The sequence below is a fragment of the Aquarana catesbeiana genome, linkage group LG09 (assembly GCF_042186555.1).
Source record: "Aquarana catesbeiana isolate 2022-GZ linkage group LG09, ASM4218655v1, whole genome shotgun sequence".
NCBI classification, from domain to species: Eukaryota; Metazoa; Chordata; class Amphibia; order Anura; family Ranidae; genus Aquarana; species Aquarana catesbeiana.
In genome coordinates, this window is record NC_133332.1 from 236,091,855 (window position 1) to 236,117,604 (window position 25,750).

The following is a 25,750-nucleotide window of genomic DNA, read 5'->3' on the forward strand; positions in this document are numbered from 1 at the left end:
GAGATTAGCAAAAGGAGCCCAAAGGGTGCCGCGCTTGGTTCTTAACTGGCCTTTTCTAGTCTCGTCGTACGTGGTGTACGTGACCGCGTGGTTGGCGATCGGAAATTTCGACAACTTTGTGCGACCGTGTGTACGCAAAACAAGTTTGAGCCAACATCCGTCGGAAAAAATCCTAGGATTTTGTTGTCGGAATGTCCGATCAATGTCCGACCGTGTGTACGGGGCATTAGAGACATTCCCCTTGACAATCTCTTCACATACTTTTTCAACAGAAGGATGGTACCAGCTTTGCATCATCCACTGTAGCCATTTAATTCCTGGATTCAGGTGACAAAATCATATAAATCCAGGCATCTACAGTATACCGTTCTTGTCTGTGTTCATCGATTTCTGAGACAGAGCAGCCCTCTGCTGTAGCCTCCCCCATCATGATACCGGCTACAAGGTTACAATGTTGCAGTCTAACCACTAGATACAAGATAACTAAGACAATGCTTCCTTTTTCCTGCAGAAAACTGCTGACATCTCTATGTAGGAAAAGCATTCTAAAGAAAAAATATTTAGACATCTTTCATTTAATGCCACCACACACCCCATTTAACTTAGTGGCCAATAGAGGCTCTGTTGGAATGTTAAACAGCAGGAAGTGGACTTTGGCTTAAAGCAGAACTTTCCCATAATAACTTCATAAAAAATAAAAAGAATGTTCTTTAGCAAGGAACATACACTCCACATTAATTATGCTACCAAAATTAGTGTGTGCTGTAAATTGCCTCCAGCATTGCTCCTTTTTCTTCTTGCTGGAGGCTGCCATTTTGCTGAAACCCAGAGCCCCTTTAGGATGTCAGCAGATTGGCCTGTAGTGGCTCAGTTTTTCAGCACAACGCCAAAAAATGCCAAAATTGTAGAGCAACTGAATATGTGCAGAGCAGAGTGAGACAGTATAGTACTGGATTTAAAACCGTATAGGCACTTATTTTTAATGTTTCATAGCTATACCTGGAGAAACGACCAGCCTGAAGTGATCTAGCAGGACTAAATTTTCTGACTCTGCTATAGCCAAATATGGCTACCGCACAGTCACCCAGTTCTGGGAGGGCGTCCATGGACGTCCTGCCAGAATCCTCTGCGTGCATCCAGCACTATGTGACCACTGTGTCTTTCAGACACAGCTGATCACAGACTGCGGTAAAGGGCCAGTCACAGCAGCCCTTTCCCATTTGATCAGCTGTGTCCAATCACAGCTGATCACACTTAAACAAACTTGCCATTTATCGGCAGTCTTTTCTTCCCACACCATGTCTGTAGGAGGAGAGAATAGCCATTAACTGGCAAGCCTGTCAGTGCCAATCAGTGCCTCCCATCAGCGCATATCAGTGCAGCCTCATCAACGCACCTCACCGAAGAAGAAAAATTACTTATTTGCAAAATTATATAGCAGAAACTAAGAAAAATGTTTTTTTTCCTTTTTCAAAATTTTCGGTCTTATTTGTTTAACAAAAAATACAAAATCCAGTGGTGATTAAATAAGACCAAAAGAAAGCTCTGTCTAAAAAAAAAAAAAAAATGATAAAAATTTTATTTGGGTACAGTGTTGCATGACCGCGCAATTGTCATTCAAAGTGCAACAGCGCTGAAAGCTGAAAATTGGCCTGGGCAGGAAGGGGGTGAAAGTGCCCGATACTGAAGTGGTTAAAGTCAGAGCAGAAATCAAAGCCAAGCTTGTTAAAGAAATACAGTGCCTTGAAAAAGTATTCATACCCCTTGAAATTTTCCACATTTTGTCATGTTACAAACAAAAAGGTAAATGTATTTTATTGGGATTTTATGTGATAGACCAACACAAAGTGGCACATAATCGGGAAGTGGAAGGAAAATGATAGTTTTCAAATTTTTTTACAAATAAATATCTGAAAAGTGTGGCAAGCATTTGTATTCAGCCCTCCTCAATACTTTGTAGAACCGCCTTTTGCTACAATTACAACTGCAAGTCTTTTTGGAGATGTCTCTACCAGCTTTGAACATCTAGAGGGTGACATTTTTGCCTTTTCTTCTTTGCAAAAAAGCTCAAGCTCTGTCAGATTGGATGGAGAGCGCCCGTGAACAGCAATTTTCAAGTCTTGCCACAGATTCTCAATTGGATTTAGGTCTGGACTTTGACTGGGCCATTCTAACACATTGATATTCTTTGATCTAAACTATTCCATTGTAGTTCTGGCTGTATGTTTAGGGTAGTTGTTCTGCTGGAAGGTGGAGTCTTTTGCAGACTCTTAAAAGGTTTTCTTCTAAGATCGCCCTGTATTTGGCTCCATCCATCTTCCCATCAACTCTGACCAGCTTTGCTGTCCCTGCTGAAGAAAAGCATTACCACAACATGATGCTGCCACCACCATGTTTCACGGTGGGGATGATGTGTTCAGGGTGATGTGCAGTGTTAGTTTTCCACCACACATAGCATTTTGCATTTAGGCCAAAAAGTTCAATTTTGGTCTCATCTGACCAAAACACCTTCTTCCACATGATTGCTGTGTCCCCCACATGGCTTCTCGCAAACGGGACTTCTTATGGCTCTCTTTCAACAAAGGCTTCCTTCTTGCCACTCTTCCACGTCAGATTTGCGAAGTGCATGACTAATAGTTGTCCTGTGGACAGATTCTCCCACCTGAGCTGTGGATCTCTGCAGCTCCTCCGCAGTTACCATGGGCCTCTTGGCTGCTTTTCTGATTAATGCTCTCCTTGCCCGGCCAGTCAGTTTAGGTGGACGGCCATGTCTTGGTAGGTTTGCAGTTGTGCCATACTGTTTCCATTTTTGGATTATGGATTGAACAGTGCTCTGTGAGATGTTCAAAGCTTGGGATATTTTTTCTCTTTTTCATAACCTAACCCTTCTTTAAACTTCTCCACAACTTAATCGCTGACCTGTCTGTTTTGTTCCTTGGCCTTCATTATGTTGTTTGTTCACTAAGGTTCTCTAACAAACCTATGAGGGTTTCACAGAACAGCTGTATTTATACTGAGATTAAATTACACACAGGTGGACTATTTACTAATTTGGTGACTTCTGAAGGCAATTGGTTCCACTAGATTTTAGTTAGGGGTATGAAAGTAAAGGGGGCTGAATACCAATGCACACCACACTTTTCAGATACTTATTTATAATATAAAAAAAATGGAAAACCATTTTTTAATTTTCCTTCCACTTCACAGTTATGTGGCACTTTGTGTTGGTCTCATAAAATCCCAATAAAATACATTTACGCTTTTGGTTGTAACATGACAAAATGTTAAGGGGTATGAATACTTTTTCAAGGCACTGTACAAGTACTGTCTATATTCAAGTCAGGGAGATTTTCCAACCTCGATCACCTTCACAGAGGGAAACCTCCCACTGGGGACACCTCTTCCAGTGGCAACTGGAGATTTCCATCTACAGTGGGGAGCGTTACCCTCCATTCCCATTAGGACACATAACACCAATAAAAACCCTAATGAGCTTTTAACCCTAAAAAAGTCTTAAAAATGCAGCGTAAAGCACCAGGAAATGTATGAAAGTGAAAAAAGGAATTCGAACAATAAGAGCTGACATACACTTGTGTTTTGTAGTGCCTGTGCATCTTTTCAGCTGAACACGGTTTTCTGCTGATTTAACGAAACTCAGCAAGCCATGCAAGTAAGATTCATTGAGCAGCATCAAGAAAGTGCTGGGTGAGGGAAGAGGGGAGCTGTGTCTCAGCATTCACAGTGAGAGCTAAATAAAGGAAAGAGGACCTGTCCTGACTGCCACTAATGAAAAAAATAATTTCTCAGCTGGATGCTGGGACTGACTGCCCCCTAAATCCTTTATTGATTACTGCAGTCCTGCACTAGTATTGATATTTACATCAAAGCACCTGTCTGACATTATCAAATGATACCCATTCCATCAAAGATTAAAAAAAAAACAAAAAAATAAAAACTTTGTTTCCTCTTATAATGTTCATCCTGCAGTGCGTATGAATCAATAGAGATTGATCTGTCTGATACAAGATCCTTAAAACTGTAGCCTGGATAACATTAATCAAAAGCTCACAGTGCCACTTCTTCCTTCGTCTTGCTCTATAGCACGGCAAGTCTGTCTAAATACTGATAAAGTACTAAAGGTGATTTTGCCCAACATGCCTGCACAGTTCTCAATAATTGCAAAGAAAAGGGATTTCAAGTTTTTAAAACCTGTCACCATTGAACAAGAACGCAGTCAGCCAGATACTTTTCCTTCCCCCAAAGAGCAAATAAAGGCATGAATTGGGATAAAATCTTAGGAACAAAGAACACGGAGGAGAGATGGGTTTGCTTTAAGAGCATATTAAATAACGGCATTAGCCAATGAATCCCATTGGGTAATAAATTTAAAAGAGCGAACAAATCACCGGGATGGCTTGCACCCGAGGGTACTTAGGGAACTCAGTCAAGTAATTGCCAGATCATTGTTCCTAATTTTTACTGACAGTCTACTGACTGGAATGGTACCAGCTGCTTGGAGAAAAGCCAATGTAGCACCAATATTTAAAAAGGGCCCAAAATACACCCCTGGGAATTACAGACCAGTTAGCCGAACATCAATAGTATGAAAACTCTTGGAGGGGATGATAAGGGACTAGATACAATATTTTAGTAATGTGATCGGTATCATTAGCAGTAATTGGCATGGATTCATGAAGAATCGTTCTTGCCAAACCAATCTATTAACCTTCTATGAGGAGGCGAGTTGCCATCTAGATAAAGGAAGGCCCGTAGACGTTGTGTATCTGGATTTTGCAAAAGCATTTGACACAGTTCTCCATAAACGTTTACTGTACAAAATAAGGTCCGTTGGTATGGACCATAGGGTTAGTACATGGATTGAAAACTGGCTACAAGGGCGAGTTCAGAGGGTGGTGATAAATGGGGAGTACTCAGAATGGTCAGGGGTGGGTAGTGGAGTCCCCCGGGGTTCTGTGCTGGGACCAATCCTAGTTAATTTGTTCATAAATGACCTGGAGGATGGGGTAAACAGTTCAATCTCTGTATTTGCAGACAATACTAAGCTAAGCAGGGCAATAACTTCTCTGCAGGATGTGGAACCTTGCAAAAAGATCTGAACAAATTAATGGGATGGGCAACCACAAATGAGGTTCAAAGTAGAAAAATGTAAAATAATGCATTTGGTTAGTAAAAATATGAATGCAATCTACTCACTGGGGGGAGAACCTCTGGGGGAATGCAGGATGGAAAAGGACCTGGGGGTCCTAGTAGATGATAGGCTCAGCAATGACATGAAATGCCAAGCTGCTGCTAACAAAGCAAACAGAATATTGACATGCATTAAAAAGGGGATCAAATCCAGAGATAAAACGATAATTTTCCCGCTCTACAAGACTCTGGTCCGGCCGCACCTAGAGTATGCTGTCCAGTTGTGGGCACTAGTCCTCAGGAAGGATGTACTGGAAATGGAGCGAGTACAAAGAAGGGCAACTAAGCTAATAAAGGGTCTGGAGGATATTAGTTATGAGGAAAAGTTGCGAGCACTGAACTTATTCTCTTTGGAGAAGAGACGCTTGAGAGGGGATATGATTTCAATTTACAAATACCGTACTGGTGACCCCACAATAGGGATAAAACTTTTTTGCAGAAGGGAGTTTAACAAAACTTGTGGCCACTCATTAAAATCAGAAGCAAAAAGGTTTAACCTTAAACTACGTAGAGGGTTCCTTACTGTAAGAGCAACAAGGATGTGGAATTCCCTTCCACAAGTGGTGGTCTCAGCATGGGAGCATTGATAGTTTCAAGAAACTATTAGATAAGCATCTGAACGACAGCAACATACAGGAATATACAATGTAATACTGACATATAATCACACACATGGGTTGGACTTGATGGACGTGTGTTCTTTTTCAACCTCACCTACTATGTAAAATACACAGGGGGGATAAAATAACAAACACAATATCAATATAGAGTTACGGAAACACAATTACAAACACGGATATGAAGGGGAGTCACATTGGAAGGCATGTCAGAAAATCAGTAGGTGTTAAATCGGTGTGACACAGCAAGGTGTTGTGTCAATCGGCACTTTACTATGACATGTATAACAATAAGCAAGAACAGTGCTTTGAAAATGACATAACGAATGAACATCAAAAGGAAAAAAAAAATAAAAAATTAAATCTGTCTTAATTACTTCTCCTTATACACTATCCACTTGTGCATCAAATACATCTATTCAACAGAAATACACCCACTGGACACTTTTTGAGGTACACCTTGCTAGTACCGGGTTGGACCCCCTTTTGCCTTCATTCTTCATGGCATAGGTTCAACAAGGTGTTGGAAACATTCCTCAGAGATTTTGGTCCATAGTGACATGATAGCATCCATGATGTGAGTCTCCCATTCCACCACATCCCAAAGGTGCTCTATTGGATTGCGATATGGTGACTGTGGAGGCCATTGGAGTACAGTGATCTCATGGTCATGTTCGATAAACCAGTTTGAGATAATTTGAGCTTTGTGACATGGTGCATTATCCTGCTGGAAGGAGCCATCAGAAGATGGGTACACTGTAGTCATAAAGGGATGGACATGGTCAGCAACAATACTTAGGTAGGCCGTGGCGTTTAAACGATGCGCAATTGGTACTAAGGGGCCCAAAGTGTGCCAAGAAAAATAGGATTTTTTAAAACAGCTTACCTGTAAAATCCTTTTCTTTCGAAGGACATCACGGGACACAGAGCCACAGTAATTACTGATGGGTTATATAGGTATCACTGGTGATTGGACACTGGCACACCCTATCAGGAAGTTCAACCCCCTATATAATCCCTCCCCCTTGCAGGGATACCTCAGTTTTGTAGCCAAGCAATATAGTGTATTAGAAGAGGGGCGGGACCTCTGTGTCCCGTGATGTCCTTTGAAAGAAAAGGATTTTACAGGTAAGCCGTTTTAAAAAATCCTATTTTCTTTCTCGAACATCACGGGACACAGAGCCACAGTAATTACTGATGGGATGTCCCAGAGCAATGCTACCTGAGGGGGGGGAACCACGACCAAGTAGGGTGCAATCAGACCTGAGGACCCTGTACTGCTGCCTGCAGCACACTACGCCCAAAGGCGATATCCTCATGCCTTCTCACATCCACCTGATAGAATCTGGTGAATGTATGAACTGAAGACCAGGTTGCGGCCTTGCAGATTTGAGCCATAGAGGCCCGGTGATGCACTGCCCAAGAAGCACCAATAGCCCTTGTGGAATGTGCCCTGATCTGAAACGGAGGAATCTTCTGTTTCAAACCGTAAGCTTGAATGATCAACTGTCGAATCCATTTAGAAATGGTAGCTTTTGACGCTGCCTGTCCTCTATTGGGACCCTCTGGCAGCACAAACAAAACATCCGTCTTGCGGATCTGAGTAGTTGCCCCTAGATAGGCCTTAACTGCTCTTACTACATCCAACGAATGTAGAGATCTCTCTTCCGGAGAACAGGGATCTGGAAAAAAGGAAGGTAGAACAATGTCTTGGTTTAAATGAACATCAGAAACCACCTTCGGTAAAAAACTAGGATGAGGGCGTAGTACCACTCTATCCTTGTGTATAATCAAATAAGGCTCCTTACAGGAAAGAGCTGCTAATTCTGATACTCTTCTAGCAGAAGAGATGGCCACCAGAAAAATTAATTTCCTTGTCAACAAGACCAAAGGAATCTGACTTATTGGTTCAAAAGACACTGGCGTAAAAACTGAGGTATCCCTGCAAGGGGGAGGGATTATATAGGGGGTTGAACTTCCTGATAGGGTGTGCCAGTGTCCAATCACCAGTGATACCTATATAACCCATCAGTAATTACTGTGGCTCTGTGTCCCGTGATGTTCGAGAAAGAAATATCCACCACACAATTACACCACCACCACCAGCCTGAACTGTTGATACAAGGCGATATGGATCAATGCTTTCATGTTTATGCCAAATTTTGACCCTACAATCCGATGTCGCAGCTGAAATCGAGACTCATCAGACCAGGCAACGTGTTTACAAACTTCTATTGTCAAATTTTGGTGAGCCTGTGCGAATTGTAGCCTCAATTTCCTGTTCTTAGCTAACAGGAGTGGTACCCGGTGGTTTTCTGCTGCTGTAGCTCACCTGCTTCAAGGTTCAATGGTGTGCGTTGCCCGCCCCCCCCCCCCCCCCCCCCAAAATAAAAGGCTCAGCAGAGACGTGAGGGATTATGGACGTCTATATCACATTTGGTGACATATTTTCCCCAGAGTTGGAGCGCATGCAGGTTCCGGGTGTGCAACAGCAGAGGTTCCTTGTACCGACTGCATGTCTGGGCACTTTTATATGCAAGTGCAATAATCAAAAGGGGGAATTTTTTATACTCAAATAAATATTAGTGTGCAATGATGTGTTTTTTGCAGCTTTCTCTACCTCTGCATATGAGTCGGTGAAAGTATAAGGCTGGAATACTGGATCCTGGCGAATCTGAGTTATTGGCAGTGGTCCATGGTCTTTACATCAAAAAGTGTTCTTTGACCTATTTTGGCATAGGGTCACATTTCTCTATTGAGTCTTTATTTTGAAGGGAAGCATGTGGCACTACAGATGGTCTTCGTTGCACATTGGAGCACAGTGGACTGCCTCTCAAGCATGCACACAGTCAAAAATGCACCATAAGTGTTTGGGACTGTTTTGCACACGTCTAGGTCTCTTGAATAGATGTTATCAGGTAAAGAGTGCCGCTTAAATCTGGAGGATAGCAGATGTCCCTACTGGTGTTCAGAGAGTGGGAGCTGTCATCATAACACAAATCCAGAAGTGTAGACATATGCAGGGTAGCGCGCCGCTCAAAACCGACCCGGTGCTTCACATGTGAATATGGCTGTGTGCTGCCTCAGCTAGCGCTGCTCCAGCCAGGCCCTCTAACACGTTTCGCCTCATCCACCAGGGCTTGGTCACAGTGGTGGGGAGGATGAGCAGGACAAAAGTTTTTATGTGCTTCATTGGCCGTGAAGGGAAAAAGGAAAACAGGTATGTGATAAAAGTAAATGGATCAAGATTCAAGAAGGGAAAAACAAGAGGAGTGAGGATAAAACATAAATGAGTAATTAATATTTTTTTTGTTATTGTAGAATAATAGTATAAAGTAAAAAAATAAGAAAGAAAGTATATAAAAGATGATGCAAGTGATTGTGGTAAAAAAAAAAAAAAAAAAAGTAAAATGGATTTCATATCACATTTTTTATTTGTTTTATTTATTTTTCACATTCACTTGCATCTTCTTTCATATACTTTCTTTTTCATTTTTTACTTTATACAATTATTCTACAATAATAATAATAATAATAATAATAATAATAATAATAATAATAAGAAGAAAAAAATCATTACTTATTCATTTAGGTTTTCTCCTCTCTCCTTTTGTTTTTCCCTTCTGGAATCAATTTATTTTCATTGCATACACCCGTTTTTCTTTTTCCCTTCACGGACAATGATGCACATAAAAACCTTTGTCCTGCTCATCTTTCCCACCAGTCTGACCAAGTCCCGGTGGGCGGGGTGAAACACGGCAAAGGGAGTGGCCGGAGCAGCGCTGGCTGAGACCACAATAGCCATGTTTACATTTGAAGTACCGGGTTGGTTTTCAGTGGTGTCCTAACCAGCACTTGAATGGATGTATTTGATGCACAAGTGTTTAGTTTATCAGGAGAAGTAACACATTGACACAGATTTTGTTTTTTTTTTGTTTATGTTCACTCTCTATGTATTTTTCCTAGCGCTGTTCATGCTTATTCTTATACAAATTTGTAAATGCACTTATTGTTGTAGCACGTATTGAGCAGCTTTGTTGTGGAACTAGTTTAGCATATTCACATATCCAGGGCCTGTATTTTTCAGCTCATTCATAAAATGTAGGCCACTGGAGGAGAGCTAGTCAAATGACTTTGACAGATTACCTAGGCTGACCAGCTCTCCCCCCCATTACTACTCTTCCATTTACAAGAATAGCTCCCAACATTATGCGAACTTGTAAAGCACATCGATATGCTTTATAAACACACAGGTTTTATTTTTAAAGCAATGGTATGGGGTGTGGGCCATCTGCATGTTTTTCCAGTATGGCAATTTAGAAAGCACCGATGAGCAAGCCAGTCAGGCAGAAAACATTTTCAGGCTACGTCAGTATCGACAGCCTCTATATTCCACCCAGAACATAAGCTGGCAGTGCTAGCTGCCTGCCTATTATGCATTTAATGGGGTTGATTTACTAAAATTGGAGCATGCAAAATCTGGTGCCGCTGTACATAGAAACCAATCAGCTTCCATGGTTTTTTTTTTGTCAAAGCTTAACCGCTTCAGCCCCGGAAGAATTTACCCCATTCCTGACCAGAGCACTTTTTGCGATTCGCCACTGCGTCGTTTAACTGACAATTGCGCGGTTGTGCGACGTTGTACCCAAACAAAATTGATGTCCTTTTTTTCCCACAAATAGAGCTTTCTTTTGGTGGTATTTGATCGCCTCTGCGGTTTTTATTTTTTGCGCTATAAACAAAAAAAGAGCAACAATTTTGAAAAAAACGCATTATTTTTTACTATAATAAATATCCCCCAAAAATATATAAAAAAACAATTTTTTTTCTTCAGTGTAGGCCGATATGTATTCTTCTACATATTTTTGGTAAAAAAAAAAAAATAAATTAAAAAATCGCAATAAACGTCTATTGATTGGTTTGCGCAAAAGTTATAGCGTCCACGAAAGAGGGGATAGATTTATAGCATTTTTATTTATTTATTTTTACTTTTAATGGCAGCTATCTGCGATTTTTATCATGACTGCGACATTATGGCGGACACATCGGACAATTTTGACACATTTTGGAACCATTGGCATTAATACAGCAATCAGTGCAATTAAAAATGCATTGATTACTGTAAAAATGTCACTGGCAGTGAAGGGGGTTAACACCAGGTGGCGGTGAAGGGGTTAACCATGTTCCCTGGGAGCTGTATCTAACTGAAGGGGGAGGGACTAACTACAGGAAGTGACAGATCGTGGTTCCTAGCTAATAGGAACACAGGATCTGTCACTCCTGTCAGAACACAACAGGGAAGTCTGTGTTTACACACACTCGTCCCTTTTCTGTGTCTCCTGGTGACGATCGCTCGTGGCCGGCGGTCATCACGACAGTCGGCCACGAGCATCAGCACCCCCGCTGTGCAGCAGCGCTCCTGCTATCCGGAACTCACAAGATCACATACAGTAACGTGATTTTACGCAGGGGAGCTAGCCTGCTGCAGTAAAACTGCGACGGCTGGTCCAGAAGCGGTTAATTTAACAAGCTGAAGTTAGAAGCTGATTGGCTACCATGCACAGCTGCACCAGATTTTGCACTCTCCAGTTTTAGTAAATCAACCCCATTGTCTTTGATACCTTCCAGATCACTGGCCTGACGCAGGTAAGTAGGTCAGGAGTTCCAGCTTCACCAGCCAAATACTTGAGGTCCTTAACCACTTGCCGACCGCCGCACGACTATATACGTCGACAGAGCGGCACGGGCAGGCAAAAGGACGTATATGTACGTCCTTGCCTGCCCGCGGGTGGGGGGTCCGATCGGACCCCCCCCCCCCCCGGTGCCTGCGGCGGTCGGCAAATCTCCCCCGGCGATCGGAGGTGAGGGGGAGGCCATCCATTCGTGGCCCCCCCCTCGCGATCGCTCTCAGCCAATGGGATCATTTCCCTGCCTCTGTATTGTACACAGAGGCAGAGGAAATGATGTCATCTCTCCTCGGCTCGGTATTTTCTGTTCCGGGCCGAGGAGAGAAGACTGCAATGTAAGTGCACCAACACACACACATACAGTAGAACATGCCAGGCACACTAAACACCCCGATCCCCCCCCCCGATCCCCCCCCAATCACCCCCCCCCCCCGTCACAAACTGACACCAAGCAGGTTTTTTTTTTTTTTTTTTTTCTGATTACTGTATTGGTGTCAGTTTGTGACAGTTACAGTGTCAGGGCAGTGAGTGTTAGGCCCCCTGTAGGTCTAGGGTACCCCCCTAACCCCCCCTAATAAAGTTTTAACCCCTTGATCACCCCCTGTCACCAGTGTCGCTAAGCGATCATTTTTCTGATCGCTGTATTAGTGTCGCTGGTGATGCTAGTTAGGGACGTAAATATTTAGGTTCGCCGTCAGAGTTTTATAGCGACAGGGACCCCCATATACTATCTAATAAATGTTTTAACCCCTTGATTGCCCCCTAGTTAACCCTTTCACCACTGATCACTGTATAACCGTTACGGGTGACGCTGGTTAGTTTGTTTATTTTTTATAGTGTCAGGGCACCCGCCGTTTATTACCGAATAAAGATTTAGCCCCCTGATCGCCCAGCGGTGATATGCGTCGCCCCAGGCAGCGTCAGATTAGCGCCAGTACCGCTAACACCCACGCATGCAGCATACGCCTCCCTTAGTGGTATAGTATCTGATCGGATCAATATCTGATCCGATCAGATCTATACTAGCGTCCCCAGCAGTTTAGGGTTCCCAAAAACACAGTGTTAGCGGGATCAGCCCAGATACCTACTAGCACCTGCGTTTTGCCCCTCCGCCCAGCTCGGCCCAGCCCACCCAAGTGCAGTATCGATCGATCACTGTCACTTACAAAACACTAAACGCATAACTGCAGCGTTCGCAGAGTCAGGCCTGATCCCTGCGATCGCTAACAGTTTTTTTGGTAGCATTTTGGTGAAATGGCAAGCACCAGCCCCAGGCAGCGTCAGGTTAGTGCCAGTACCGCTAACACCCACGCACCGTACACCTCCCTTAGTGGTATAGTATCTGAACGCATCAATATCTGATCCGATCAGATCTATACTAGCGTCCCCAGCAGTTTAGGATTCCCAAAAACGCAGTGTTAGCGGGATCAACCCAGATACCTGCTAGCAACTGCGTTTTACCCCTCCGCCCGGCCCAGCCCAGCCCACCCAAGTGCAGTATCGATCGATCACTGTCACTTACAAAACACTAAACGCATAACTGCAGCGTTCGCAGAGTCAGGCCTGATCCCTGCGATCGCTAACAGTTTTTTTGTAGCGTTTTGGTGAACTGGCAAGCACCAGCCCCAGGCAGCGTCAGGTTAGTGCCAGTAGCGCTAACACCCACGCACGCACTGTACACCTCCCTTAGTGGTATAGTATCTGAACTGATCAATATCTGATCCGATCAGATCTATACTGGCGTCCCCAGCAGTTTAGGGTTCCCAAAAACGCAGTGTTAGCGGGATCAGCCCAGATACCTGCTAGCACCTGCGTTTTGCCCCTCCGCCCGGCCCAGCCCAGCCCACCCAAGTGCAGTATCGATCGATCACTGTCACTTACAAAACACTAAACGCATAACTGCAGCGTTCGCAGAGTCAGGCCTGATCCCTGCGATCGTTAACAGTTTTTTTGGTAGCATTTTGGTGAACTGGCAAGCGCCAGCGGCCTAGTACACCCCGGTCGTAGTCAAACCAGCACTGCAGTAACACTTGGTGACGTGGCGAGTCCCATAAGTGCAGTTCAAGCTGGTGAGGTGGCAAGCACAAATAGTGTCCCGCTGCCACCAAGAAGACAAACACAGGCCCGTCATGCCCATAGTGCCCTTCCTGCTGCATTCGCCAATCCTAATTGGGAACCCACCACTTCTGCAGCGCCCGTACTTCCCCCATTCACATCCCCAACCAAATGCAGTCGGCTGCATGAGAGGCATTTTTATGTCCTCCCGAGTACCCCTACCCAACGAACCCCCCCCAAAAAAGATGTTATGTCTGCAGCAAGCGCGGATATAGGCGTGACACCCGCTATTATTGTCCCTCCTGTCCTGACAATCCTGGTCTTTGCATTGGTGAATGTTTTGAACGCTACCATTCACTAGTTGAGTATTAGCGTAGGGTACAGCATTGCACAGACTAGGACACACTTTCACAGGGTCTCCCAAGATGCCATCGCATTTTGAGAGACCCGAACCTGGAACCGGTTACAGTTATAAAAGTTACAGTTACAAAAAAAGTGTAAAAAAAAAAAAAAAAAAAAAAAACACAAACAAAAATATAAAATAAAAAATAATAGTTGTCGTTTTATTGTTCTCTCTCTATTCTCTCTCTCTCTATTCTCTCTATTGTTCTGCTCTTTTTTACTGTATTCTATTCTGCAATGTTTTATTGTTATTATGTTTTATCATGTTTGCTTTTCAGGTCTGCAATTTTTTATACTTTACCGTTTACTGTGCTTTATTGTTAACCATATTTTTGTCTTCAGGTACAGCATTCACGACTTTGAGTGGTTATACCAGAATGATGCTTGCAGGTTTAGGTATCATCTTGGTATCATTCTTTTCAGCCAGCGGTCGGCTTTCATGTAGAAGCAATCCTAGCGGCTAATTAGCCTCTAGACTGCTTTTACAAGCAGTGGGAGAGAATGCCCCCCCCACCGTCTTCCGTGTTTTTCTCTGGCTCTCCTGTCTCAACAGGGAACCTGAGAATGCAGCTGGTGATTCAGCCAGCTGACCATAGAGCTGATCAGAGACCAGAGTGGCTCCAAACATCTCTATGGCCTAAGAAACCGGAAGCTACGAGCATTTTATGACTTAGATTTCGCCGGATGTAAATAGCGCCATTGGGAAATTGGGAAAGCATTTTATCATACCGATCTTGGTGTGGTCAGATGCTTTGAGGGCAGAGGAGAAATCTAGGGTCTAATAGACCCCAATTTTTTCAAAAAAGAGTACCTGTCACTACCTATTGCTATCATAGGGGATATTTACATTCCCTGAGATAACAATAAAAATGATTAAAAAAAAAAAAAAATGAAAGGAACAGTTTTAAAATAAGATAAAAAAGCAAAAAAATAATAAAGAAAAAAAAAAAAAAAAAAGCACCCCTGTCCCCCCTGCTCTCGCGCTAAGGCGAACGCAAGCGTCGGTCTGGCGTCAAATGTAAACAGCAATTGCACCATGCATGTGAGGTATCACCGCGACGGTCAGATCGAGGGCAGTAATTTTAGCAGTAGACCTCCTCTGTAAATCTAAAGTGGTAACCTGTAAAGGCTTTTAAAGGCTTTTAAAAATGTATTTATTTTGTTGTCACTGCACGTTTGTGCGCAATTGTAAAGCATGTCATGTTTGGTATCCATGTACTCGGCCTAAGATCATCTTTTTTATTTCATCAAACATTTGGGCAATATAGTGTGTTTTAGTGCATTAAAATGTAAAAAAGTGTGTTTTTTCCCCAAAAAATGCGTTTGAAAAATCGCTGCGCAAATACTGTGTGAAAAAAAAAAATTAAACACTCACCATTTTAATCTGTAGGGCATTTGCTTTAAAAAAATATATAATGTGTGGGGGTTCAAAGTAATTTTCTTGCAAAAAAAAATAATTTTTTCATGTAATCAAAAAGTGGCAGAAAGGGCTTTGTCTTCAAGTGGTTAGAAGAGTGGGTGATGTGTGACATAAGCTTCTAAATGTTGTGCATAAAATGCCAGGACAGTTCAAACCCCCCCAAATGACCCCATTTTGGAAAGTAGACACCCCAAGCTATTTGCTGAGAGGCATGTCGAGTCCATGGAATATTTTATATTGTGACACAAGTTGCGGGAAAGAGACAAATTATTTTTTTTTTTTTTGCACAAAGTTGTCACTAAATGATATATTGCTCAAACATGCCATGGGAGTATGTGAAATTACACCCCAAAATACATTCTGTTGCTTCTCCTGAGTACGGGGATACCACATGTGTGAGACTTTTTGGGAGCCTAGCCACGTATGGGACCCCGAAAACCAAGCACCGCCTTCAGGCTTTCTAAGGGCGTAAATTTTTGATTTCACTCTTCACTGCCTATCACAGTCTCGGAGGCCATGGAATGCCCAGGTGGCACAAACCCCCCCCCAAATGACCCCATTTTGGAAAGTAGACACCCCAAGCTATTTGCTGAGAGGTATAGTGAGTATTTTGCAGACCTCACTTTTTGTCACAAAGTTTTGAAAATTAAAAAAAGAAAAAAAAAATTTTTTTTTTTGTCTTTCTTCATTTTCAAAAACAAATGAGAGCTGCAAAATACTCACCATGCCTCTCACCAAATAGCTTGGGGTGTCTACTTTCCAAAATGGGGTCATTTGGGGGGGGTTTGTGCCACCTGGGCATTCCATGGCCTCCGAAACTGTGATAGGCAGTGAAGAGTGAAATCAAAAATGTACACCCTTAGAAATCCTGAAGGCGGTGATTGGTTTTCGGGGTCCCGTACGCGGCTAGGCTCCTAAAAAGTCCCACACATGTGGTATCCCCGTACTCAAGAGAAGCAGCAGAATGTATTTTGGGGTGCAATTCCACATATACCCATGACCTGTGTGAGCAATATATCATTTAGTGACAACTTTGTGCAAAAAAAAAAAAATAAATTGTCACTTTCCCGCAACTTGTGTCAAAATATAAAATATTCCATGGACTCAACATGCCTCTCAGCAAATAGCTTGGGGTGTCTACTTTCCAAAATGGGGTCATTTGGGGGGGGTTTGTGCCATCTGGGCATTTTATGGCCTTCAAAACTGTGATAGGTAGTGAGGAGTAAAATCAAAAATGTACGCCCTTAGAAATCCTGAAGGCAGTGATTGGTTTTCGGGGCCCCGTATGCGGCTAGGCTCCCAAAAAGTCCCACACATGTGGTATCCCCATAATCAGGAGAAGCAGCTAAATGTATTTTGGGGTGCAATTCCACATAGGCCCATGGCCTGTGTGAGCAATATATCATTTAGTGACAACTTTTTGTAATTTTTTTTTTTTTTTTTTTCATTATTCAATCACTTGGGACAAAAAAAATGAATATTCAATGGGCTCAACATGCCTCTCAGCAATTTCCTTGGGGTGTCTACTTTCCAAAATGGGGTCATTTGTGGGGGTTTTGTACTGCCCTGTCATTTTAGCACCTCAAGAAATGACATAGGCAGTCATAAATTAAAGACTGTGTAAATTCCAGAAAATGTACCCTAGTTTGTAGGCGCTATAACTTTTGCGCAAACCAATAAATATACACTTATTGACATTTTTTTTACCAAAGACATGTGGCCAAATACATTTTGGCCTAAATGTATGACTAAAATTGAGTTTATTGGATTTTTTTTAGAACAAAAAGTAGAAAATATCATTTTTTTTCAAAATTTTCGGTCTTTTTCCGTGTATAGCGCAAAAAATAAAAACGGCAGAGGTGATCAAATACCATCAAAAGAAAGCTCTATTTGTGGGAAGAAAAGGACGCAAATTTCGTTTGGTTACAGCATTGCATGACCGCGCAATTAGCAGTTAAAGCGACGCAGTGCCAAATTGTAAAAAGTGCTCTGGTCAGGAAGGGGGTAAATCCTTCCGGGGCTGAAGTGGTTAAAGCCAAAAGGTCAGCATTGCACCTGGGGGACTAGTAAGTTTAGGTCGCCAATGGTAGCCTACATAGTTCTCTCAGAACAGGTTGCCTTCATTATAAATAGGAGGCCACTCTCAAAGATAACGACATCAAAGGACACACATGAACAAACTGCATTAGCAAACATCCAACATACATTTAGCCCAGGTTCACACCATTAAGAATTGGATGCGGGATCCCCGCAGCAGGTCTGGTGCGTTTTGCAGAAAACCGCTGTGCATCTTTTAGCCCGTTTCAGGTCCGAATTAAGCCCAAAATTTGAGCTGAAATCAGACCTGAAACCGTGAACCAGCATGCACCGGATCCCTGCTGTGAGCCGCATGCGGCTCATATGTGAACCGAACCTTAAAGGCACCAGTAGACCTTACAGGCTCTTAATTCCATAGCTGCTATATGTCACCTAAGTGCAGCCTCCTAAATTCACCCAAATCTGAATTATGACCTCTCTGACCCAATATCAGCAAAAGCTATACAGTGAGAACTTCTCTGGACTAGAGAGTGAGTTGCTATTTAAAAACTGCTTGTATGAAAGGCCAATGCACTTGTCACATGACGCAGTGCCAAAATCTGGATCCCTAAGCAATAGAAAATGTAGCATGGTCACTTTTCTGTGCCTTGGAGGCATGAATATAATATAAAGCTTCATATTGTAGAACAGCTCAGCAGCAACCCCTGCTGGCCTTCCTTTACCACAGCCATGCATATTTCAGAAAGCAATTCTCGGTTGCAAAATAAACTTACCTTTAGCTTTATCAGAGTTGAAAGGTCCTTTTTCGCAGCCTCAAACACTGCATTGAGATGTCTATTGACACTAAACTCTGGGATGAGTAGATCTTCCTCCTTGTAATGATAGACAGCAGAAGGGGTTTCCGTCACGGTCACAGATTTCTTCAGGATAGGCTGCAAGGGTTAAAGACCATTATAAGATTTAGGTTAAGAACTAATTACAATCATTAAGAAAACAAGCCTGCTAGGAGACATCGTACTAAAGTGGACCTCAAAATGGTACTTCAAGCCAAGTATTTTCTTTTCGTTTTTGACAGTGTTAGAAATTCCTTCAGGCTCCTATGGCTGCTTGTGTTCCTGTCGAGGAGATTTTCCTTCACTCCATGACCCAGAGATGCGAGTAGAAAACCTCTCAAATGGGATTACAAATTCCACCTTTGACAGCTGTCATCAGAACAGATGTCCCCTTTTGAAGACTATTCTGATCTGTTGACAACCATAACATTTTGAATTCCCCTTCAATTTTCTTCACAGGGACAATACTTACGAAAAGGGAGATCTGTGTTACAGGGACACAGGCGAAATTAAAAGCCTGACAAACATCATAACCCTTCCCAACACTAAAAAACTAAAATCTAAAAAAACTAAAAAACTAAAACTAGAAAAACCTATGTCAGTTCAAAATAGTTCCTCCAGCTAAAGTGGGATCTTTCAGAAGTTCATGTCTCATTTGCACAGCTAAAGTCAAATCATTTTTTAATTTAGTTTTGGATATAGTGAGCAAGGGTTACAACCTCTGTCAGATTGTTATAGCTGGAAGAAGATTGAAAAGCGAAACTGGAAAAAGCCCAGGATACTTTTTGTCTTAATAGAGGTGAGCCAACACATTTCAGGGGTTATATGGGTCCCCCTTCATCAGGGCTACAAAAATATTAAAATATGTATTCCATACAAATCTCTGGTCTCAAACAATAATAAATCAGGAGTTCATAAAAACATGGAAATGTTTACAGAAAAAAAAAAAATCAAATATTATATAATATATACAATGGAAAAATGTGATAGAAACTCAGTCAAGTCAAGTTTTTACTGCATTGTGTCCTAACTGTGGAAACATTTTCATTCCTGTCCTGTTGACACCTTTTGAGTCAGAATGTCCTCTGAACATGAAGAGAGGGCTAAATCTCCTTCACCGACCACAAAAAAAAAAAAAAAAAAAATTAGGTGTTAACCATTACCCACTTTATCATAACCTAAAAATGTTTGGCTCATGTTGGGCTTAAGAGTCTACATAAACACACAACTTCTACTACATCAGTGAGGCTTATAAATATTCTTTGGAGTGTTTTAGGTGTTCAGTGAAGACTTGCTGAGAAGCTTGCTGCAACGCATACATATTTAGATTGAATCAGCCTCAATATACCCACCTATTATTGAGTTCCTATTTATGCTATTTAAGAACTGAGGCAGACTGCATATCTAGCAAGCAGACTGATCTTTACAGATCAGAAAAAGTCTGGGGTCCCCAGAGATTTTATACCATGTGAATAAGGAAAGGCACAGATGTTACAAATGTGACGCCTGAATTCAGTCGTACGTCATCGGTCCTCCCCAAAGACCCCTCTGTAAGTTGCCAGCTGGAAATATATATTCATTTTCTTTTCTGAACTAATGCAATTAATCAGTTCTTTGACATCAATATACTGTCAGCAAATTCCTTTTATTTCATCACACGGTATGCTTGAAGGTTTGGGCACGGGAGTGTTATTTAAAAGGAAACAATGGAGCACTTCAGTGAGTGAACGGTGTTAATAAATCATTTCATAAAAAGTAATTGTTGACGTAACTTTTCTACTTGCTTAGTCTTCCATATTTTAATGAGGACATTTATTTTACTGGTTTGAAGATTCTCCCTCTAGTGGCCAAACTGCTGCCAAGATAGGCAGCTATGAATAGGAAAACATGGTCTTCAGTCAGCACAAAACTCAGTAATCTGATTGATATCCACTGAGAGAAAAAAAAGAGTTTGGGGCTCATTCACAAGCGCACAGAGGTCCATGTATAGTGCAACAGCAGTTTGTACAAGCTTCTGGAACAGTGTGCAGGCAGCCCATGTTAGTCAACACAGACATACAGACCTTATTGACTCACCCATACAGTACATCTGAGTTTAACAGACATGGAACGACGGGTGCACGGCCCTGAACACAAACTGTTAGCTTTAAGGGAAGTGCACCAGTCCATACATGCCTGTCAGACTTGGATATGATGCTGCAGCTCTTGTGTGGTGTACGGGCCTCTGCACCCGTGTGCTACACTACTAAGCAAGGGACAGAGCCTGTACAGCAAATATGGCTTTCCACATGTGCACACATACAATTAAAAAGCACAAAGAGACGTTTTGTTTTGTTCTTAAAGCGGAATTCCACCCGAAAGTGGAACTTCCACTTAGTCCCCCCCCCCCCCTCTGGTGCCACATTTGGCACCTTTCAGGTGGGGAGGGGGAAACTGGGACCTGTTACGGAGACGGCGCCGCGGCAAAGCTCGGCCCCCCTCCTCCGCCGCTGGGCCAATTAGAAGGCGCAGCGCACATGCGCAGTAGGGAACCGGCTGTGAAGCCGAAAGGCTTCACTGCCGGGTCCCCTTACCGCCTATGGCTGCACCCGACAGCCAATCCGAAGATCGGCTGGAGTATCAACATTGCGGGTTCCCTGGACAGGTAAGTGTCGATATATTAACCACTTCACGTCCAGGCAATAGCCGAATGACGGCTACAGCGCGGACCTCAATTTCCGGGAGGCCGTCATATGGCGGCCTCCTCTTTCCTCGCTCCCAGTGCGCGCTCTTGAGCGCGCATCGGGGAAATTCTGTGCTGGCCATGTCCCTTGGACACAGCCAGTCACAGATCGCTGTAAGTGGCCAATCACAGCGGCCGTTAACAGCGCGATCGGCGTGGCCAATGCGAGATGATCTCAAATGTAAACATATGAGATCATCTCTCATTGCCGGCTCTCTCCTCACACAGAGACCGCATGTGAGGAGAGAGAGAGAGGATATGACAGCGATCTGTGTTCCAGTGAGTGTTAACAGAAATTACAGTGCTAAAACAGTGCACAAACAGTGCCCCATCAGTACAGTGCCTATTTGGGATCTGTGCCCACCTGTGCCCACCTGTGCCATCGGTGATTAGTGTCCATCTGTGCACATCTTTGCAATCAGTGCATATCTGTGCCACCTCATCAGTGCCCACCTGTGCCACCTCATCGGTGCCCACCTGTGCCACCTCATCAGTGCCCACCTGTGCCACCTCATCAGTGCATATCTGTGCAATCAATCTGTGCCCACCTGTGCAGCTTCATCAGTGCCCATCTGTGCCACCTCATCAGTGCACATCTGTGTAATCAGTGCACATCTGTGTAATCAATCAGTGCACATCTGTGCCGCCTCATCGGTGCACATCTGTGAAGCCTCATCGGTGCACATCTGTGAAGCCTCATCGGTGCACATCTGTGCTCATAAGTGCCGCCTCATCAGTGCCCAACAGTGCAGGCTTAGCACACACCTGTGTAGTCGCATCACCACCAGCAGTCAGTCCTCAGTAGTGGAACACTGAGTGACTCAGAGGAGGAAGATATTCTGCCCAAACGAAGGCTTTCTGGTGAGGAGGCAGTGCCATCCACCAGCAGTGCAGGCGTAGCACACACCTGTGTAGTCGCATAACCACCAGCAACCATGTCCAAAAGATGCTTTTCTGCCGAGGAAGCGTACCAAATACTTTCTCAGGCCGATGAGAGCAACGGGGAGCTCTCTTTTTCAGATTCCCTTTCAAACTCAGATTCTGAGTCAGACGTAAATTATGAGCCAGTCCTCAGTAGTGGAACACTGAGTGACTCAGAGGAGAAAGATATTCTGCCAGCCAAACAAAGGCGTTCTGGTGAGGAGGCAGTGGCATCCACCAGCACCGTAGTGCCATCCACCAGCACCGTAGTGCCATCCACCAGCACCGCAGTACCACGGCAAGAAAGGCCAAGGACCCATGCCAGCCTTCCCTATGCCCTTCAGAACCCCTTGTGGCTTCCTCTTAATTCAGGAGAAGCCAACATTCCCCCTCTTTCACGGCCCAGCCAGGAGTCCAGGTGGACACGGAGAATTTTTCCCCAATCAATTTTTTTGATTTAATTTTTACAGAGGACATGCTATCAACAATTGTGGCCCAGTGCAACCTTTATGAACAGCAATTTATTTAAAATAATCCAACGTCCTATTATGCCCGTCCCTACGAGTGGAGAGACCCAACAGTGGGGGAGTTGAAGGTTTTTTTAGGCCTCACATTTTGTATGGGACTCACCAAAAAAAACACTTTGAATTCCTACTGGTCAATCCACCCCATCCACCACATGCCAATCTTCTCCAAGGTAATGCCCAGAACCAGATACCCCATGACAATGAGGTTCCTCCATTTCAATGATAATACCCAGTGGCCTCCCCGAAATGACCCAAATGATGACAGGCTTTTCAAAATTCGGCAACTACTAAATTATTTTTCTGAAGTATTCCCCCAGCGGTTTACCCCGGACCAACACATATGTGTGGATGAGTCCCTTGTTAAATTTAGTGGCAGGCTTAAAATCAAACAATTTATTCCCAGCATAAGGGCCCGCTATGGAGTGAAGGTATACAAATTATGTGACCGAGTCACAGGGTACACATATGCCTTCAAAGTGTACGAAGGGAAGGACACCCAGCTGCAACCCCTTAATTGCCCAGACTACTTGGGATCAGGCGGGAAAATTGTTTGGGACCTCATATACTCCCTACTGGAGAAAGGCTACCATTTATACGTAGACAACTTCTACACATCACTGCCCCTGTTCCACAACCTTCACCGGAAGAAGACGCCAGCATGTGGCACCGTAAAAAAGAATGGGAAGGGCTTTCCTCAAAGTCTTGTCAATAAGTTGAGAAAAGGAGAAACGGCAAGTCTGCGAAACAAGGAGATTTTTGGCAGTGAAGTGGAGGGACAGAAGGGATGTCTACATGTGGTCCTCGATCCACAATGATACTTTCGTGGAAATCCCCAGAAGGAATGGCCCCATCCAAAAACCAAAATGCATCTATGAATATAATTTTTTATGGGGGGAGTCGACTTCAACGACCAAGTGCTCGAACCATACCTTGCCACAAGACGAACATACCATTGGTGTAAAAAAGTCGCAATTTATTTTTTTCAATTGGCCATATACAACTCATATGTCATTTACCGCAACTCCACCCAAAATCCCAAAGGTTTCCTTGGCTACCAGGAGGAAGTTTTCACTGCCCTTATATTCCTGAATGGCCCACCATAAAACATTTGATCAGATGTTCTTAGTCGACTCTCCGAACGCCACTTTCCAGATAAAATCCCTCCCAGACCAACAGGCCAACGACATAAAAAAAAAAATGTAAGGTGTGTACCAGAGCAGGAGTCAGAAGAGACACATCTTATTATTGTGCCCAATGTTCTTCTCAACCAGGCCTCTGCATAGGTGAATGTTTTTCCCATTACTATACTTCAATAAATTATTAGTGAAGTATGGTAAACGTAATCCTCAGTTCCTGCCTTCACACACCTTCACACCCCATATGCCGGTGCCTGCTCTGTAACTGACCCTGGCTTGTTATTCAACCACTCTTCTGTCTGCGATTCTGTACATACCTCTGCCTGACCTGGAACTGACCCTGGACTGTTATTCGACCATGCTTCTGCCTAACGATTCTGTACATACCTCTTCCTGATCTGGACCTGACCTTGGACTGTTTGACCATGTTTTTTGCCTGCCTCATGGACTGATCTTGTACCTTTCTACTGGACTAGTGGGATTCAACACAGGGGTTTCACATATGTGAGGGGCTATGGAATTGTTTTTCTGGATGAAAAAAACAATTTTATTTGTTTTCTCATTCCTAGATTAGGGTCTGGAGACTCGGAGGCTTTAAAGAGATTTGGGTGGGAGAAGCCTCTACCCCTGTCCCCATTCTGTCCTGAACAAGGCCCTACTTCTGCCCGCTGCCTGTAGAACTTACTGCCATTATGTCTCTGCCTGTGGCACTGACAACACCACATGTTCCTGCCTACTACCAGAATATTTTTGGCACTTCTAACAATATCTTTGCCTGCTCTGACCCAGGACTGTATATGGACAGTATCCCTGCCTGCTGCCTGGACAATTGTGTTCGCCGTTGCTGACCAAGTCCCTGCCCACTGCCTGGACCAGTGCTATCCTCCTGTGTACAACTGCGCTACTACAACCACAGGTAATCTTTTGTTTACGCTTTGCTCAGCATAATGTATTTTGGGGTGTAATTCTTGGTATGTGCATGCTATGGTGTCCCTGGAACACCTGACAGTGTTCCTTGCATGTTGGATATCTGTATGTGGCCAGGCTGTGTAGAAGTCTCACACATGTGGTATCACCATACTCAGGAGTAGCAGAATGTATTTTGGGGTGTAATTTTTGCTATCTAAATGCTATGTGTTGGAGATATCTTATAAACGGACAAGTTTGTGTAAAACAAATGCGTTTTCATTTTTTTTTTTCCACATTTTCCAAAAACTTTGGGGAAAAAAATGAACCATTCAAAAGACTCATAATGCCACATAGATTATACGTTGGGGTGTTAGCTTTCCAAAATGGGGTAATTTTGTGGGTGTTTCCATTGTCCTGATGCTCCAGTGCCTTCAAAATTGTAATAGGTGATGTAATAGGTGATGAGAAATGAGATGTGTAATTTATGCTCCTAGAACACCTGATGGTGCTCCCTGCATGTTGGGCTTCTGTATGTGGCCAGGCAGTGAAAAAGTCCCACACATGTGGTATCGCTATACTCAGGAGGAGTAGCAGAATGTATTTTGTGGTGTCATTTGTGGTATGCACATGCCATGTGAGAGAAATAAGCTATCACAATGACAATTTCGAGAAAAAATAAAAAATAAAAATCTTAATTTCGCAAAGAATTGTGGGATAAAATTACAACTTCAAATAACTCACCATGCCTCTTACGAAATACCTTGAAATGTCTACTTTTCAAAAATGGATTATTTGGGGGGCATTTGTACTTTCCTGGGTTGTTAGGGTCTCAAGAAATGAGATAGGCCGTCAGTACATCAGATGCGATACATTTTTTATGATTTGCACCGTAGACTCTAAAACTTTTACACAGACCAAATAATTTCCACTAACTTCGGGTTATTTTTACCAAAGATATGTAGCAGTATAAATGTCACAGAAATTAAGAAAATTTTGTTTTTTTTCAAAATTTTCGTTTTTTTAAATTTGTAGTGCAAAAAATAAAAAACCCAGAGGTGATCAAATACCGCCAAAAGAAAGCTCTATTTGTATGGGGAAAAAAAGGACAAAAAAATCATTTGGGTACAGTGTTGCACGACTGAGTAATTATCATTAAAAATGTGAAAGCACTGAAAGCCGAAAATTGGTCTGGACAGGAGGGGGGTTTAAGTGGCCAGTAAGCAAGTGGTTAAATGGTATTTGTAGCTGTTGACTTTTAATTTTTTGTGCGGTGGGT

General features: G+C 43.1%; 1 protein-coding gene across 3 annotated transcripts in view; it reads right to left on the reverse strand.

Annotated features, from left to right (window-relative positions):
- Positions 1-25,750, reverse strand: part of PNPLA7 (patatin like domain 7, lysophospholipase) — a 478,577-nt gene that overhangs the window by 305,230 nt on the left and 147,597 nt on the right. For all 3 annotated transcript variants that reach the window (XM_073599988.1, XM_073599989.1, XM_073599987.1), the window contains one exon: positions 18,200-18,358. In XM_073599988.1, the coding sequence (XP_073456089.1) occupies positions 18,200-18,358 (159 nt within the window). The remainder of the gene's footprint in view (positions 1-18,199; positions 18,359-25,750) is intronic.